Consider the following 13,678-nt stretch of genomic DNA (forward strand, 5'->3'; position numbering starts at 1 on the left):
TTTGTATAGTATTGAATATTTAATAGGATAAAAGGTTGAATACGTTAGAATATGGTTGTAAATTAAACGGTAGGAATGTTTATATAGACATATTGTTGGGAGTGTAAAGGATTTAATTTTAATCTTTTAAAAAAAAGTGTAAAGGATTAAATTAAATTAAGGGCAAATTTGGAATATAATCTTTTTTAAAAAAATAATTTATTCTGCATTTAGGTAACTGCCTGCATTTAGTACTCCCCTTAATATTAATCACCAAAAACATTAAGTGACTTATGAAATGATCTCATCATCATCATCTATTCATATGTTTTAAAATAGAATATATTTCTATCAAATTTCCCAAAAATAAAAAAATTCCACCAACCCACCAAATCACCAATTAAACCAGTCAACGGTTCTGATCATCTCTCTCATACATCAAACGGCCACCAACCCCCCTTTTTTTTTCAAAATTTTTAAAAGTTGTTACTTAATTTTCTCTCTCCTCCCTCTTATTTCTACTCAAATCATAATCCCCACCTAAACCTTACTTTCTCTCTCTACAATTCCAACAATGGCGTCCTCTCTTTCTCTCTCTCAAGCCATCTCCGCCGGCCGTACTTCCTCCTCTCGCAACCCTTCAACACCCACAAACCGTCTTCCTTCTTCACTTTCTCTCTCCTCCTCCTCCTCTTCTTCTTCTTCTCTCCTCAAATCATCTTCTTTCTCTCTAAAAACCTCCCGGCGCGTGGCCCCACGCGCCACCGTACGCGCCTCGGCGGTGGAATCCCTCGACAAATCTGGTACTACTGAAGATACCCTGATCGATAAATCGGTGAATACGATCCGGTTTTTGGCGATTGATGCTGTCGAAAAGGCGAATTCGGGACACCCGGGTTTACCCATGGGTTGTGCTCCGATGGGTCACATTTTGTACGATGAAGTTATGCGGTATAATCCGAAGAACCCTTATTGGTTCAACCGTGATCGCTTTGTTTTGTCCGCCGGTCATGGGTGTATGCTTCAGTATGCTCTCCTTCACTTGGCTGGTTATGACAGTGTCACTGTAATTTTCTCTCTCTTCTCTTGTCTTTCTTTTTGTTGATTTTGATTGTTTGCTTGAGAATTTGAAATGGGGTTTTGTTGTTTTGATCTGGGTATCTTTCATTTGTTTGGAATGTTGTGATCTTGGTGATGTTGATTTCTGATTTTGGTAGTATTATTATCAGTTGCTTTGGAATTCTTTGGTTGACTTCATTTTATTGATGCTGACTTGGGTTTATATATATTTTGTTTTTATTAATATATTTTATATGATAACTTGTGGTTGTGATAATTTGCATGATTTACATGTCTAGTGATTATGTGGTTAGTAGATTGTATGGTTTTTGACTGCTTGTTTCTGTGTCAAATTTATATTTTCTTAGGAACGATGTCAAATTTATAGTAATATTCAAGAATTAACAAATTTGCATTAGATGTGACAATTAGAAGATTGTAGCTAGAACTGGGAAAGATGCTTCTGGTCGTGCACTCGGGTGCACCTAGCTCTAGCTCTAGCTCTGGTCAAATACCTAAGGCTATTTTGTTGCTCATTCCCAGCTATCCAATTGTGCAAGAAATTGGCATTGATTGCAGCTCACAATCAATTAGGAGCTATATAGTTTGACTTTTACTAAGATGCCTTGAGTTTTGAATTTGGCATTTTCTCATGGAGTGGTATCTAATTTACTTTTGATGGTGCTTGCTTTTTCCTATGTTCACTTTCCGGTCAGCTATATTCATGTTTAGCAAGATGGCATTGCATTCTTATCTGACTAAAAATCTCACTTTCTGTCGTTGGAATTATTTTATATCAGGAAGAAGATTTGAAGAACTTCCGCCAGTGGGAAAGCAGGACCCCTGGTCATCCAGAGAATTTCGAGACTCCCGGAATTGAAGTCACCACTGGTTGGGACTTGTGATTAAACTTTAAACACGGTCTTTCACTTTTGTAACGAAAATGTATTATGTGTTTTGTATTTCTAATCATGTCCTCGATTTTGCAGGACCCCTTGGTCAGGGTATTGCCAATGCTGTTGGGTTGGCACTTGCAGAGAAGCACCTGGCTGCTCGTTTTAACAAGCCTGATATGGAGATCGTTGATCACTACACGTAGGTTTCTTCTATCCTACTAATGATTTAAATAAGCTGGCTGTGTTTCTCATCCTAACATGCCTTTCCCTTTGGGTCTTTCAGGTATGCAATTCTCGGAGATGGTTGCCAAATGGAAGGTGTTTCTCAGGAAGCCTGTTCCCTAGCAGGGCATTGGGGACTTGGAAAGCTTATTGCATTCTATGATGACAACCATATATCTATTGATGGTAGCACTGATATTGCATTCACTGAGGATGTTGACAAACGGTTTGAGGCTCTTGGGTGGCATGTGATTTGGGTCAAGAATGGTAACAATGGCTACGATGAAATTCGCGCTGCAATCAGAGAGGCTAAGGCTGTTAAGGACAAGCCAACCTTAATCAAGGTGCATATCATCACTTCAATGATGGGCTGTCATATATCTTTGTTAATATCAAAGTTTCAATGTTTCCTGATCTTTATTGCATGGATGAGTCATCTTACTGCTTTTGAGTATCAATGGTGTAATAGAGTGGATTCCAACTTTGTGATTGTAGGTGACTACAACTATTGGTTATGGCTCTCCAAACAAGTCAAATTCATACAGCGTGCATGGTAGTGCCTTGGGAGCTAAGGAAGTGGAAGCAACAAGGAGCAACCTTGGATGGCCATATGAGCCATTCCATGTACCTGAGGATGTTAAAAAGTGAGTTATTGTGAATGATTTACTTAATTTTCTGTGTCATCTGAACAGTTAAATTTCTTGGAATTCTCATCTTGATTTCTTTGCAGACATTGGAGCCGCCACACTTCTGAGGGAGCAGCCCTTGAAGCTGAGTGGAATTCTAAATTCTCTGAGTATGTGAAGAAGTACAGTGATGAAGCTGCAGAGTTGAAGTCTATCATCACTGGTGAATTACCTTCTGGCTGGGAGAAAGCACTTCCGGTTAGTATTGACCTACACAGCTACACTATATAATTTGATGTCTTGACAGAATTCCAGTTCTAGCTTTTAATGTTGATTCTTTTGAGGCTTTGATAATGAAATAGTACTTGAGGAACAGCTATTTCTGGATTGTATACTTTTTGATGTATGACAGTAGAATTGAAAAGCTTGTTTCTGATCTTCTACAGACATACACCCCCGAAAGCCCTGGTGATGCTACAAGAAATCTGTCTCAACAATGCCTGAACGCCCTTGCGACAGTTCTTCCAGGTTTTCTTGGTGGAAGTGCTGACCTTGCTTCCTCAAACATGACTTTGTTGAAGATGTTTGGAAATTTCCAGAAGGACACTCCTGAGGAAAGGAACCTTCGTTTTGGTGTTCGGGAGCATGGAATGGGATCCATCTGCAATGGGATTGCTCTCCACAGCCCAGGCTTCATCCCCTACTGTGCAACTTTCTTCGTCTTCACTGACTACATGAGAGCTTCCATAAGGATGGCTGCCTTGTCCCAGGCTGGGGTCATCTTTGTCATGACCCATGACTCTATTGGACTTGGGGAAGACGGGCCGACTCATCAGCCCATTGAGCATTTGGCGAGTTTCCGGGCCATGCCAAATGTTTTTATGTTCCGGCCTGCAGATGGTACTGAGACAGCTGGTGCCTACAGAGTCGCAGTACTGAACAAAAAGACACCCTCTATTCTTGCTCTTTCTCGACAAAAACTTCCCCAGCTTCCTGGAACTTCTATTGAAGGGGTTGAAAAAGGTGGTTACATCATTTCTGACAATTCAAAGGGAAACAACCCAGATGTTATCCTGATGGGAACTGGTTCTGAACTAGAGATTGCTGCTAAAGCTGCTGATGATCTTAGAAAAGACGGAAAGGCTGTTAGAGTTGTGTCATTTGTTTCATGGGAGCTTTTCGATGCTCAGTCTGAGTCATACAAAGAGAGCGTATTGCCAGCTGATGTGACAGCTAGAGTGAGCATTGAAGCTGGAACTACATTTGGGTGGTTGAAGTATGTTGGCTGCAAGGGTAAGGCAATTGGTATTGACCGGTTTGGAGCCAGTGCTCCTGCTGACAAGATATACAAGGAGTTGGGAATCACAAAAGAGGCCGTCATTGAAGCAGCTAAATCACTATGCTAGACATGGTGGGTTATCTCTGTGTTTTTGATTGCCGCGATTCCCACTTTTTTCTCCATACAGTTTTTGTATTGTTCATTGGAAGGGGGGTGGATCTCATAATAAGAGAGTTTGATAATACTTGTTTTATCGTAAACAACAGAGCCAAGTTCAGTTGAGGTTTGAGCCTCGAGGAAGACCTAAAGGAAAGCCATTTCACAGAGTAGATGTTTATGATTTATGTCAGCCTATTGAGCATTGTAGACCTCTGTAGTTTGTGCTATTTGGTAATTGATTTTAAGTAACTATCATCTTCATCTATAGTGTTCTGTAATATGAACGCCAAAGCATAACAAGCTAAGATCCAGTTAGACCTATTGATTTTATGAGTTTTCTAAATGGTGCGAGCTGTGTCAGTTTTTTTAAAAAACAATAAATCCCCCTTATTGCACCCCATGCTTGATCAATTACATCTAATCTGAGTAATATATTGTGGAGTTGTGGTTAGTGGTTAGTTCCTAATATTCACCTTAATTCTCACATGATCTCAGTTTTTTTAAATGAACTTTGTTTCTTTTATCTATCAATCTGTTCACTACAGGCACTATTCAATACAATTTCATTGTTGTTTCAGATACATAAACTACCTACTCATCCAACCACAATATTTCAGTTCGTGTTGAGGTTAAACTTGTACATGATGTATCGTGATCGTGAAGTTAATATGCTAAAGTTTCTTCCTTGCCTTCTCAAATCCTTTCCATTGTTGCAGAGTCTTTATGTGCTGGTGAGTATAGTTCCTTCTCCTTAATTTGGGCCATTTTGTTTGTTTTCTAGTGTCAGATCTATCTAGGAGTCGTGCTCGTGTATATACTTTTATAATTTTATTTGATTATTTGATATAATTTGTTTCCCTTTTGTTGCAGATGCCTTTGTATAATCCATGTTTCGATAAAGGATTTATGGATTCAGAAAACATTCCAGCCCCTTGTGTACACACAAACTTGAAGGAGGCTGAATTAGGTTGTTTTAATACACAATATATAGCATATGCTTACTTATTGTTAAAAAGTGCTGTGAATCTGGAACGTATGGTTATTACTAAGGCGTCGAAGTTTTATCAGGGATGCGGCGTAGTATGGCAAGATTCTTTTAGATTGTTCACTAAGAAGGAAAGTGAATTTATTGGTCGTGCGTTGCAAGGAGTTGCTGCAGCGTCTAATGTGGATTTGATTATCCCTTACAAATCTAGGCTCGTCTGTACTAGTAAGAATAAGATACGAGTAACTTGTTATTGACCGTTCATTATTTGTCAGTGGCAAATTCAAGGTACACAGAGGTACTATTAGTCTGCTACATCCCGTTTGATATACAATAAGAGAGTGGCTGAAAAAAAAGAAAAAAAAAAAAAAAAAAAAAGCTCTTCAGATACATAACCAAATTTTTACATACAATAAAGCCAAAAAAAAAAAAAAAAAAAAAAAAATGAACACTGACGATTTAGCTGCCCCCATGGGAGGTAGGTAAGGATAGTGGTGTTTGAATAAGGCTGTCACAATTGATCAAAGCTTTAAGAATGACAAATGAGCAATGTTAGAGAGTTGAAAAGGTGGGTAGGTATATATGCTAATCTAATTGTCATTTATTTGTGAAATATTTGGAGTGCTTCCTTGGTCTGTTGACAACACTAAATTTATTATTGTAGATTTGTAGCTAATGCAAGAGTGGCATATTCTATCCTAATCATCCTATTCTCTCTCTCATTGACATATTTTAATTCTTTATGTAGTATTTTAAATTTTGATAACTATAAATTTATAGAAATAATCAAAACTAATGAGCCATTAAATCACAATAGCAACGTCGAAGTAATTTTTTGGACCTAAATTTCTCATGTCATTTCCATGCAATTAGGCAAAAGAAATTGCAAAATTCTTCCTAGGCAATGGGGTTGGTGGAATGATGGATTGACATGAGACGATACATCATATCTAAACAAAGTAAATCTTCTCCTATTAAATTATGTGTACGGAAAATTATATTAGGATGGGTAAAAAAAAAATTAGAGCGTCGACAACAATATAAACTTTCTTAGAAAATAATACATTAAATTTAATAAAATAATAAATATTTCAAATCAAAACAATGTATAAGTATGGATTAATCCTCAAAAAGGAAATCCACAAACCATTTATATATTTGATTCAATTGATTGAGTATACTACTTATACCTCAATTATCACGATAGTAGAAATTAAATATTTAAAAAAGTACTCTATATATGATTCAGCTGGATCTTAAACTATCACATAAATACAGATACTAATTTTTCCTTTTTCTTGTAATTTGCAATAAAAAAAATATTTAAACGGAGTTAAATTACCTATCTAAAATTTCGTTTAGTAAAACACTTCTCTTTAGACCTTTACTCACCAAAAACTTAAAAACAAAGAGTCCCATAGCCATAGTATAGTCCTAATTTAAAAGAGACCATCACTTTGAGTGCTATCAACAATCATATGTTCAAAGTTCAACATGCTTAGAGAGTGATAGATAGCTCTAGTGGTTAGAACTTCTCTCTCAAATTCCAGGAGATCCTGGGATCGATTCTCACCCCGCCCTTGTGGCTCTCTAAACACCAAAAAAAAAAGTTCAACATGCTTAGCAATTGATCATTTACCCTTTTTAAAATTTATTTTATTTCACCAACTACCCCAAAATTCAACCACAACAATATTTTTTCATTCCATTATACTACACCAACCCCCCTCTCTTTGGCCACCAAAATTTTGGTTGGTGAGTCCTCTTCTCTCCTCTTGTCTTCCTCAACTGCTTAATCCCATCTTTCTCTCTCCTCTAAAAAGGCTAAAGCCCACCTACATTTCAACCATCAAACACAAAAAGTAACAAAATTTAATTGAAAACAACAATGTCTCAAGCTACAACCATTAACAATGGTGTTCAAGGTGCTCAATTTTGCCCCAATTTGCCCAAAACCCACATGCCCAAATCATTGAAAAATGTTAAATTTGGATCAAATTTGAGATTTTGTCCAAAACTTAAGTCTTTCAGAAATGAAAGGGTTGGTGGGCAATCATCAGTTGCTTTTAGGGTTCGTGCATCAGTTGCTGCTGCTGAGAAATCTTCAAGTGCTTCAGAAATTGTGTTGGAACCCATTAAAGAGATCTCTGGCACTGTTCAATTGCCGGGGTCTAAGTCTTTATCTAATCGAATTCTTCTTTTAGCTGCCCTTGCTGAGGTAGTTTTCAATTATTTGATTTATGATTATTTGTGAATTTGTATATTTGATGATTCAATTTAGATTTTTTATTTAAAAAAAAACATAACGAAAAAACATTGTTTGTCGATACTTTTAATGTGTGCACTAGCTGAAAATCATGCGAATAGTTCTTATGTTACTGGAATGGTCTAATTGAGAGTTTGTGCTAGGTTGTTTGTTGGATTATGTGGTGCTTGTGAGAATTATAGAGTAATTCTGGAAATGTTGGGTTATTTATTGTGTGAAGATTTGTTATAGTATGATGAAGGATGAAATTACTGGTATTATTTGAAGTAGATGATTACGGATTTTGTCTCCTTTTTCTTGTTTTTAAGGGTAGGGGTACTGAAGGGCTGGGCATTTTCTTGCTGGGATTTAAGCTTAAAAATTGGGATAGGTGTTGAAGGTTATAATTTTTCACTGTTTCAATTCATTATGCATTAAAAGTTTCAGTTTTGCCTCAAATTTTGCCCTGTTCTTGGCTAACTGAAAATCCTTGGGACAGGTTCTAGTGTATTTTGTTTGGGGGTGATAGAAGTAACAAATTGAGCTCTGTGTTGACGTATTTGTTTCGCAGTTTTGTCTCATCTTAGAACCATATTCCTCTTATCAGGGAAGAAATAACATTAACCGATAGGATTATGGGTATAACAAATCTCAAACTGCAGCATATTTGTGACTCGTGTGTCGTAATCAGCAGCTGCTGATATACTAATTTCTCTCTCTCCAATATGCAGTATGCCATTACATCTCTTGTCCCCCAACCAAAAGACCTTAACATGTACAGCCTTTGCTGCAATGTAAATAGCAGAATCGCACCCTTAGAATATATTGCCCATGGGATTCTTTTCACTGTGATAGAGGATTCAAACATCTTTTTGGATGAATGCTGCATGGTTTCCTTTTTATTTTAGCATCAATAATCTATATTTCCCCCATTCTATAATCGCTACCCATGAAACTCCACGTAGTGCAAATGAATAAAAAAGAGGGAGCATTTTACCGCTTTCTATTGGGAAGCCCAGACTATACTGAAGCAACCTAATTATTGCATTGCATCTCAAATTCTTAACATGCTAACATAGCATATACACCCTGTGAAGCTCTGAAAAGCATCCTCCTTCCAAGATCAGTCAGCAATATCTGTTCTCAGGACATGCTGCATCAGGGATGGGGAAAATCTCTGTTTTGCTAATTAATTTGCCATTATTTGAGAGATGGGAAAATCTTCCGTTTTGCTGGTTAATATGCCAGTATTTGGTAGAAAAATAGATGCAGCTACCTGCAAATTTATACTACTAAGCCTGCTATCCCCTATATTATCCAAATTCACCATATAAAATTATGTTATTAGCCTTGGGTTAATATGCCTTTGTTTTTGCTCTATTATTATTCTGATTTGCATCATATTTGTTGTGTTTATTTTCTCCATTCCTTTTTCATTTTTCCCCAAACTTGCTTTCCACTTCCTAAAATTCCCAGCATCCTAACTAAAATTATGCTACAGGGGACAACAGTGGTGGACAACTTGCTATATAGTGATGATATTCGTTACATGCTGGATGCTTTAAGAACTCTTGGGCTAAATGTAGAGGATGATAAGACAGCCAAAAGGGCAATTGTGGAGGGTTGTGGTGGTCTATTTCCTGCTGGTAAAGAGGGAGGGGGTGAAGTTGAACTTTTCCTTGGAAATGCAGGAACAGCAATGCGTCCATTGACAGCCGCAGTTGCTGTTGCCGGAGGAAAGTCTAGGTACGTGTAATAATTTCTTTTATGCACTGCTAAGTGCTAACTTTATCTTTCTGTCAGCTGCTAGGCTGTTTAATGTTCTTCTATTCTCTATACTAGGAAACTGTTTCTTAGACTCTTATTGCTGCAGTTGCAGCTACATGGAGGAAAAAGAGGGGGGGTGGGGGGGGGGGGGGGGATGTTCCTCCTCATTTGAGCATGTGTTGGGAGCCATAAGTAGTCCAATTATATAGCACACCCCTAATTGAGGGCTTTATAGCCACATGTCTCCAGATAGTGTGAAATTTGTGAACTGTCCAGGGATCTTGTTTATTTAACAGCTCAGCAAACTCTGAATAACACTGGAGGCAGAAAAAGCTGCTGCTTTCTGATGTGATTGCTTGTATTATAAGTTGGAAAAACAACATACAGTTATTTTGACTGACTAGATGTAAACTATAGAGCTAAGGAATATGTTTGACTTTTAAATTAGTAACAATATTGCTATAATATGTCATGATTTTACGTTTATTGATCAAGGTTGAGCATGAAAGTGCTAAAGAATGAAATGCATTTGTGAAGTAGAAGGTAATCTGTTGGCTCTTATAAATGGTTTCCGCAGCTAGACATTAATATCCCTGCGCTTTAATTTCTGATACCTCCTCCTTTTGGTCTCTTCAGTTATGTACTTGATGGAGTGCCAAGAATGAGGGAGCGACCCATTGGGGATTTGGTAGCTGGTCTGAAGCAACTTGGTGCTGATGTTGACTGTTTTCTTGGCACGGATTGTCCTCCTGTCCGGGTTAATGCTAATGGGGGCCTTCCAGGGGGAAAGGTATTTAACACTTTTTAAAAGTCCTTTTTTTAACTTATTTTATTGATAAACATAACTGAGTTGATGTTGCACTCACTGATTTCTCAGCAGTTCTTACTGGACTTGTAAATCTGCCCTGTTCTGTTTCTGTTTCTTTCAATTTTTGGGATGTATACTTTGTGGGATGGAGTTGATGATGGATTCCTGGGTTTCTATTTAATGATTTTCCAATATATCAAGCTCTTCCAGAGACATGCTTTATGGGAGAATGTATTTATGCTGTAAATCTGGCAGTAAGCAACAGTAGAATAGCTGAAAAGGGTGAATCTTCTCTTATCTGAGTGGATGAAGTTGTTTAAGTTACTTTTAAGATCCAAATAGTATTGGTATCCTAATGTCTAAGTCACTTGAGGTTTCTGGTGTTATGTGTGTATGAAATTGATTAGTAGTTACGTTACCTTTGTTTATTTATGTAAATCATTTACTCCGTATCTGAGATTCAAAGAGTATCCTGGTTTTTGGTTTATGTAATTAATAGTTAATACTCCTATATTGTCCTCAAAAGAAAGCTCCATTTATTTGCTCAGACTTTTACATTTTGGATAGTTGAATTTGGGTGATACGCACTATATGTGATGACTGCATTTAAGGTAAGGAAGAGAAGTGCAAAGTTGGATGACGATTTTGGTGATACATTGATCCTTGCAACAAATCAGATCGTAAAACATTGACTGCTTATTGGTTGAGCATGATAAGTTTTCCAGTGTTTATTTTCTTATCATTGTGAGGTTTTAGTGATTCTGGTCTTTAGCAATTAGCAAAGCTCCATGTGTTTGTAGTTGCTTCATATAAATGTAAAGTTATTGCAAGAATTGGAGAAAATGTTGAGTTATGTGATGATTTTTAATGCTTTGAAGTTTTCCAAGTAAAGATTACTAAATAAAATGCTGCATTTGTCATTGTATGTTAGCCTATTCCAGACATTAGGCTATATTTTTCTTTTTATAAATGCTAATCGCTATGGATTTCATTTTGTGATGTGAAAAGCTCTATTTTCCATTTAATTTATACCTTTTTATAAAACATATTCTTTGCAGGTCAAGCTCTCAGGATCAGTTAGTAGCCAATATTTGACTGCGCTGCTCATGGCAACACCTTTAGGTCTTGGAGACGTTGAAGTTGAGATCATTGATAAATTGATTTCTGTACCTTATGTGGAGATGACAATAAAGTTGATGGAACGTTTTGGTGTATCAGTAGAGCATAGTGCTAACTGGGATAGGTTCTTGATCCGAGGTGGTCAGAAGTACAAGTAAGTCTCATCTCTGTTATTGTGCCCTTCAAAGCCACTCCACTATTAATCTAGTATACTAAAATGGAATTATGTTACCTCAGATCTCCTGGAAATGCATATGTTGAGGGTGATGCTTCAAGTGCTAGTTACTTCCTAGCAGGGGCTGCAGTCACTGGTGGAACTGTGACTGTTGAGGGTTGTGGAACAAGCAGTTTACAGGTAATGTTCAAAGCCTTTCACATCATTACTTGGCCCTTTTTTGAGCTCTCAGCTTAGCTCTAAAATACTCTTTTTTATACTCATTTTCTTGCCATAAGCATGACTGTTTGATACTCCAAATTTGATAAATGTAACAAAAAGTTCAAGATGAGAGGCTATTAAAAAAAATAATAATAAAAAAAAATAAAAAGATCACGGACTTTATATTCTTTGATTTTAGTTTATGACACTCTCTATTAACTCTTTCTTTGACACTCTCTATTAACTCTTTCTTTGATTTTAGTTTATGACACTCTCTATTAACTCTTTCCAATCGCAGCTCAATAAACCATTTTTGCTTGTATAAAGTTGATCAGCATTTTTTTATATAATTCTGTATAGCCATGTACCTCATCTTCGTGTTTTGTTTGTATCCAATACTCTTTTGTTGACTAGCATCTTACTTGTCCCATCACTTTTACACAGGGTGATGTAAAATTTGCCGAAGTTCTTGAGAAAATGGGTTGCAAGGTTACCTGGACAGAGAACAGTGTCACTGTAACTGGACCGCCCAGGGATTCATCTGGAAGAAAACACTTGCGCGCCGTTGATGTCAACATGAACAAAATGCCAGATGTTGCAATGACTCTTGCTGTTGTTGCCCTGTATGCAGATGGGCCCACTGCCATCAGAGACGGTATGCTCAACTTCATTCTGTGAATTTGGCTCTCTTCTTATGCCATTTGTAGATTCCTTGGTACTTGATCACACTTTAATATTTGCACACGGACCTTGATTAATAATTGATAATGACAATTAGTGTGTCAGGCTAATAAGAATTTGGGTTTGTCTTGTTTTTGGAAAGTGTAAACAACAACCAACTTGTTTTTTGTTTTCTCTGATGGTGGTTAAGTTGTCACTGCCCCATGATTGGAAGTTGTGATTTCTGTTGTTCCCAAGAGCTATATGCGGCATCTTCTGGTACAATTAAGGAGTGAGGGACCACTTGTGTGGCATTGAGTTTCTCACTACCAAACCTAATTAGCCAAGTGCCTCAAAAATTGTGATTCAAAAAGTGTGATGAAATGACTATCGTTTTATAATTTTAATGATCCACAAGTAATACTATGATTGGAGATATCAGTTAACTTAGCTGGTACTCCGTAAAAGTTTTCAAGGGACAGATCAGAAGACTTGAACTAAAACACCAACTGCATGTATAGAGGCTGATATACAACATACACATACCAAAATGTAATTTGCATAATGTAATTGTACTGTCTTCACTGGACACTACTCCATACGTTTTCTTTTACTTTAGTACTCGTATCAGTTGCATGCAGTGTCTGAGATAGTCAGTATTGTCTTTGGTCTAAAGTATATTATCGGATTAAGTTTACATATGTGCACAAATTCACCATTCCAGTGTAAAGTCGGAAACCAATTGTGGTCTATACTTCCTTTAGCATGTATGATATATGTACAAGAAAAATGGGCCGTGATATTTGTTATGTGATTGAACAGTTGCTAGCTGGAGAGTGAAGGAAACAGAACGGATGATTGCCATTTGCACAGAACTCAGAAAGGTTAGTGCTGTTGGATATTACACTTTCTTGTAGGTTTTAAACATTGTTGAAAACTGCATTTGACATAAATTGGTGCTCATTCGGCTCACTTTAATAATTTTCAGCTTGGGGCAACTGTTGAAGAAGGACCTGATTACTGTGTGATCACTCCACCTGAGAAACTAAACGTGACAGCCATTGACACATATGATGATCACCGAATGGCCATGGCATTCTCTCTTGCTGCCTGTGCTGATGTTCCCGTCACCATCAACGACCCAGGGTGCACCCGCAAAACCTTCCCAGACTACTTTGACGTTTTAGAAAGGTTTGCCAAGCACTGAGTTTGAATCAAGATTAAAATGCTTTCAGCTTGAGTTTTCGCCTCATTCTTTGTATCATGTTTGTAAGATTTTAGTTTATACAGTGTATTAATTTTGTATCAGGTCAACTAGAAATAAAATCCTTATAATGTGATTTAGAAACTAGTATTGAGTCTGAATTCAACAGCAATAACTGTAGAATTTGGACACCATATTTTGGTAATGTGAGTTCCATACTGTTGTTTCAAATTGTTCACCATCTTCACTTCTTTCCAACATGAATGAGTAAAATAATCTTATTATTATTGGTGT

At 37.1% G+C, this 13,678-nt stretch overlaps 2 protein-coding genes across 3 annotated transcripts; both read left to right on the plus strand.

The window, feature by feature from the left end:
* Window positions 1-506: 506 nt before the first annotated feature.
* On the plus strand, window positions 507-5,385 carry LOC145613335 (transketolase, chloroplastic-like). 2 transcript variants are annotated; one of them, XR_014106908.1, is made up of 9 exons: window positions 507-1,045; window positions 1,839-1,929; window positions 2,028-2,133; window positions 2,218-2,500; window positions 2,652-2,800; window positions 2,887-3,040; window positions 3,229-4,193; window positions 4,799-4,951; window positions 5,091-5,385. XR_014106908.1 is itself a non-coding variant. In XM_081668420.1 (7 exons), exons 1-7 carry the CDS (start codon window positions 554-556, stop codon window positions 4,186-4,188), a joined length of 2,235 nt encoding a protein of 744 aa, XP_081524546.1. In that variant the 5' UTR covers window positions 507-553; the 3' UTR covers window positions 4,189-4,611. The 2 variants fall into 2 exon arrangements, 1 of the variants encoding a protein (XP_081524546.1); XM_081668420.1 differs by lacking the exons at window positions 4,799-4,951; window positions 5,091-5,385 and having other exon boundaries at window positions 3,229-4,611.
* Window positions 5,386-6,901: 1,516 nt separating this feature from the next.
* LOC145614819 (3-phosphoshikimate 1-carboxyvinyltransferase 2-like) lies at window positions 6,902-13,665 on the plus strand. Its single transcript, XM_081669882.1, has 8 exons — window positions 6,902-7,423; window positions 8,952-9,196; window positions 9,854-10,007; window positions 11,084-11,298; window positions 11,382-11,499; window positions 11,965-12,175; window positions 13,003-13,064; window positions 13,169-13,665. The coding sequence occupies exons 1-8, from the start codon at window positions 7,094-7,096 to the stop codon at window positions 13,385-13,387; spliced, it is 1,554 nt and encodes a 517-aa protein (XP_081526008.1). The 5' UTR covers window positions 6,902-7,093; the 3' UTR covers window positions 13,388-13,665.
* The last annotated feature ends 13 nt before the right edge of the window (window positions 13,666-13,678 follow it).

Source organism: Chenopodium album, chromosome 25, assembly GCF_948465745.1.
Source record: "Chenopodium album chromosome 25, dcCheAlbu1.1, whole genome shotgun sequence".
Lineage (NCBI taxonomy): Eukaryota > Viridiplantae > Streptophyta > Magnoliopsida > Caryophyllales > Amaranthaceae > Chenopodium > Chenopodium album.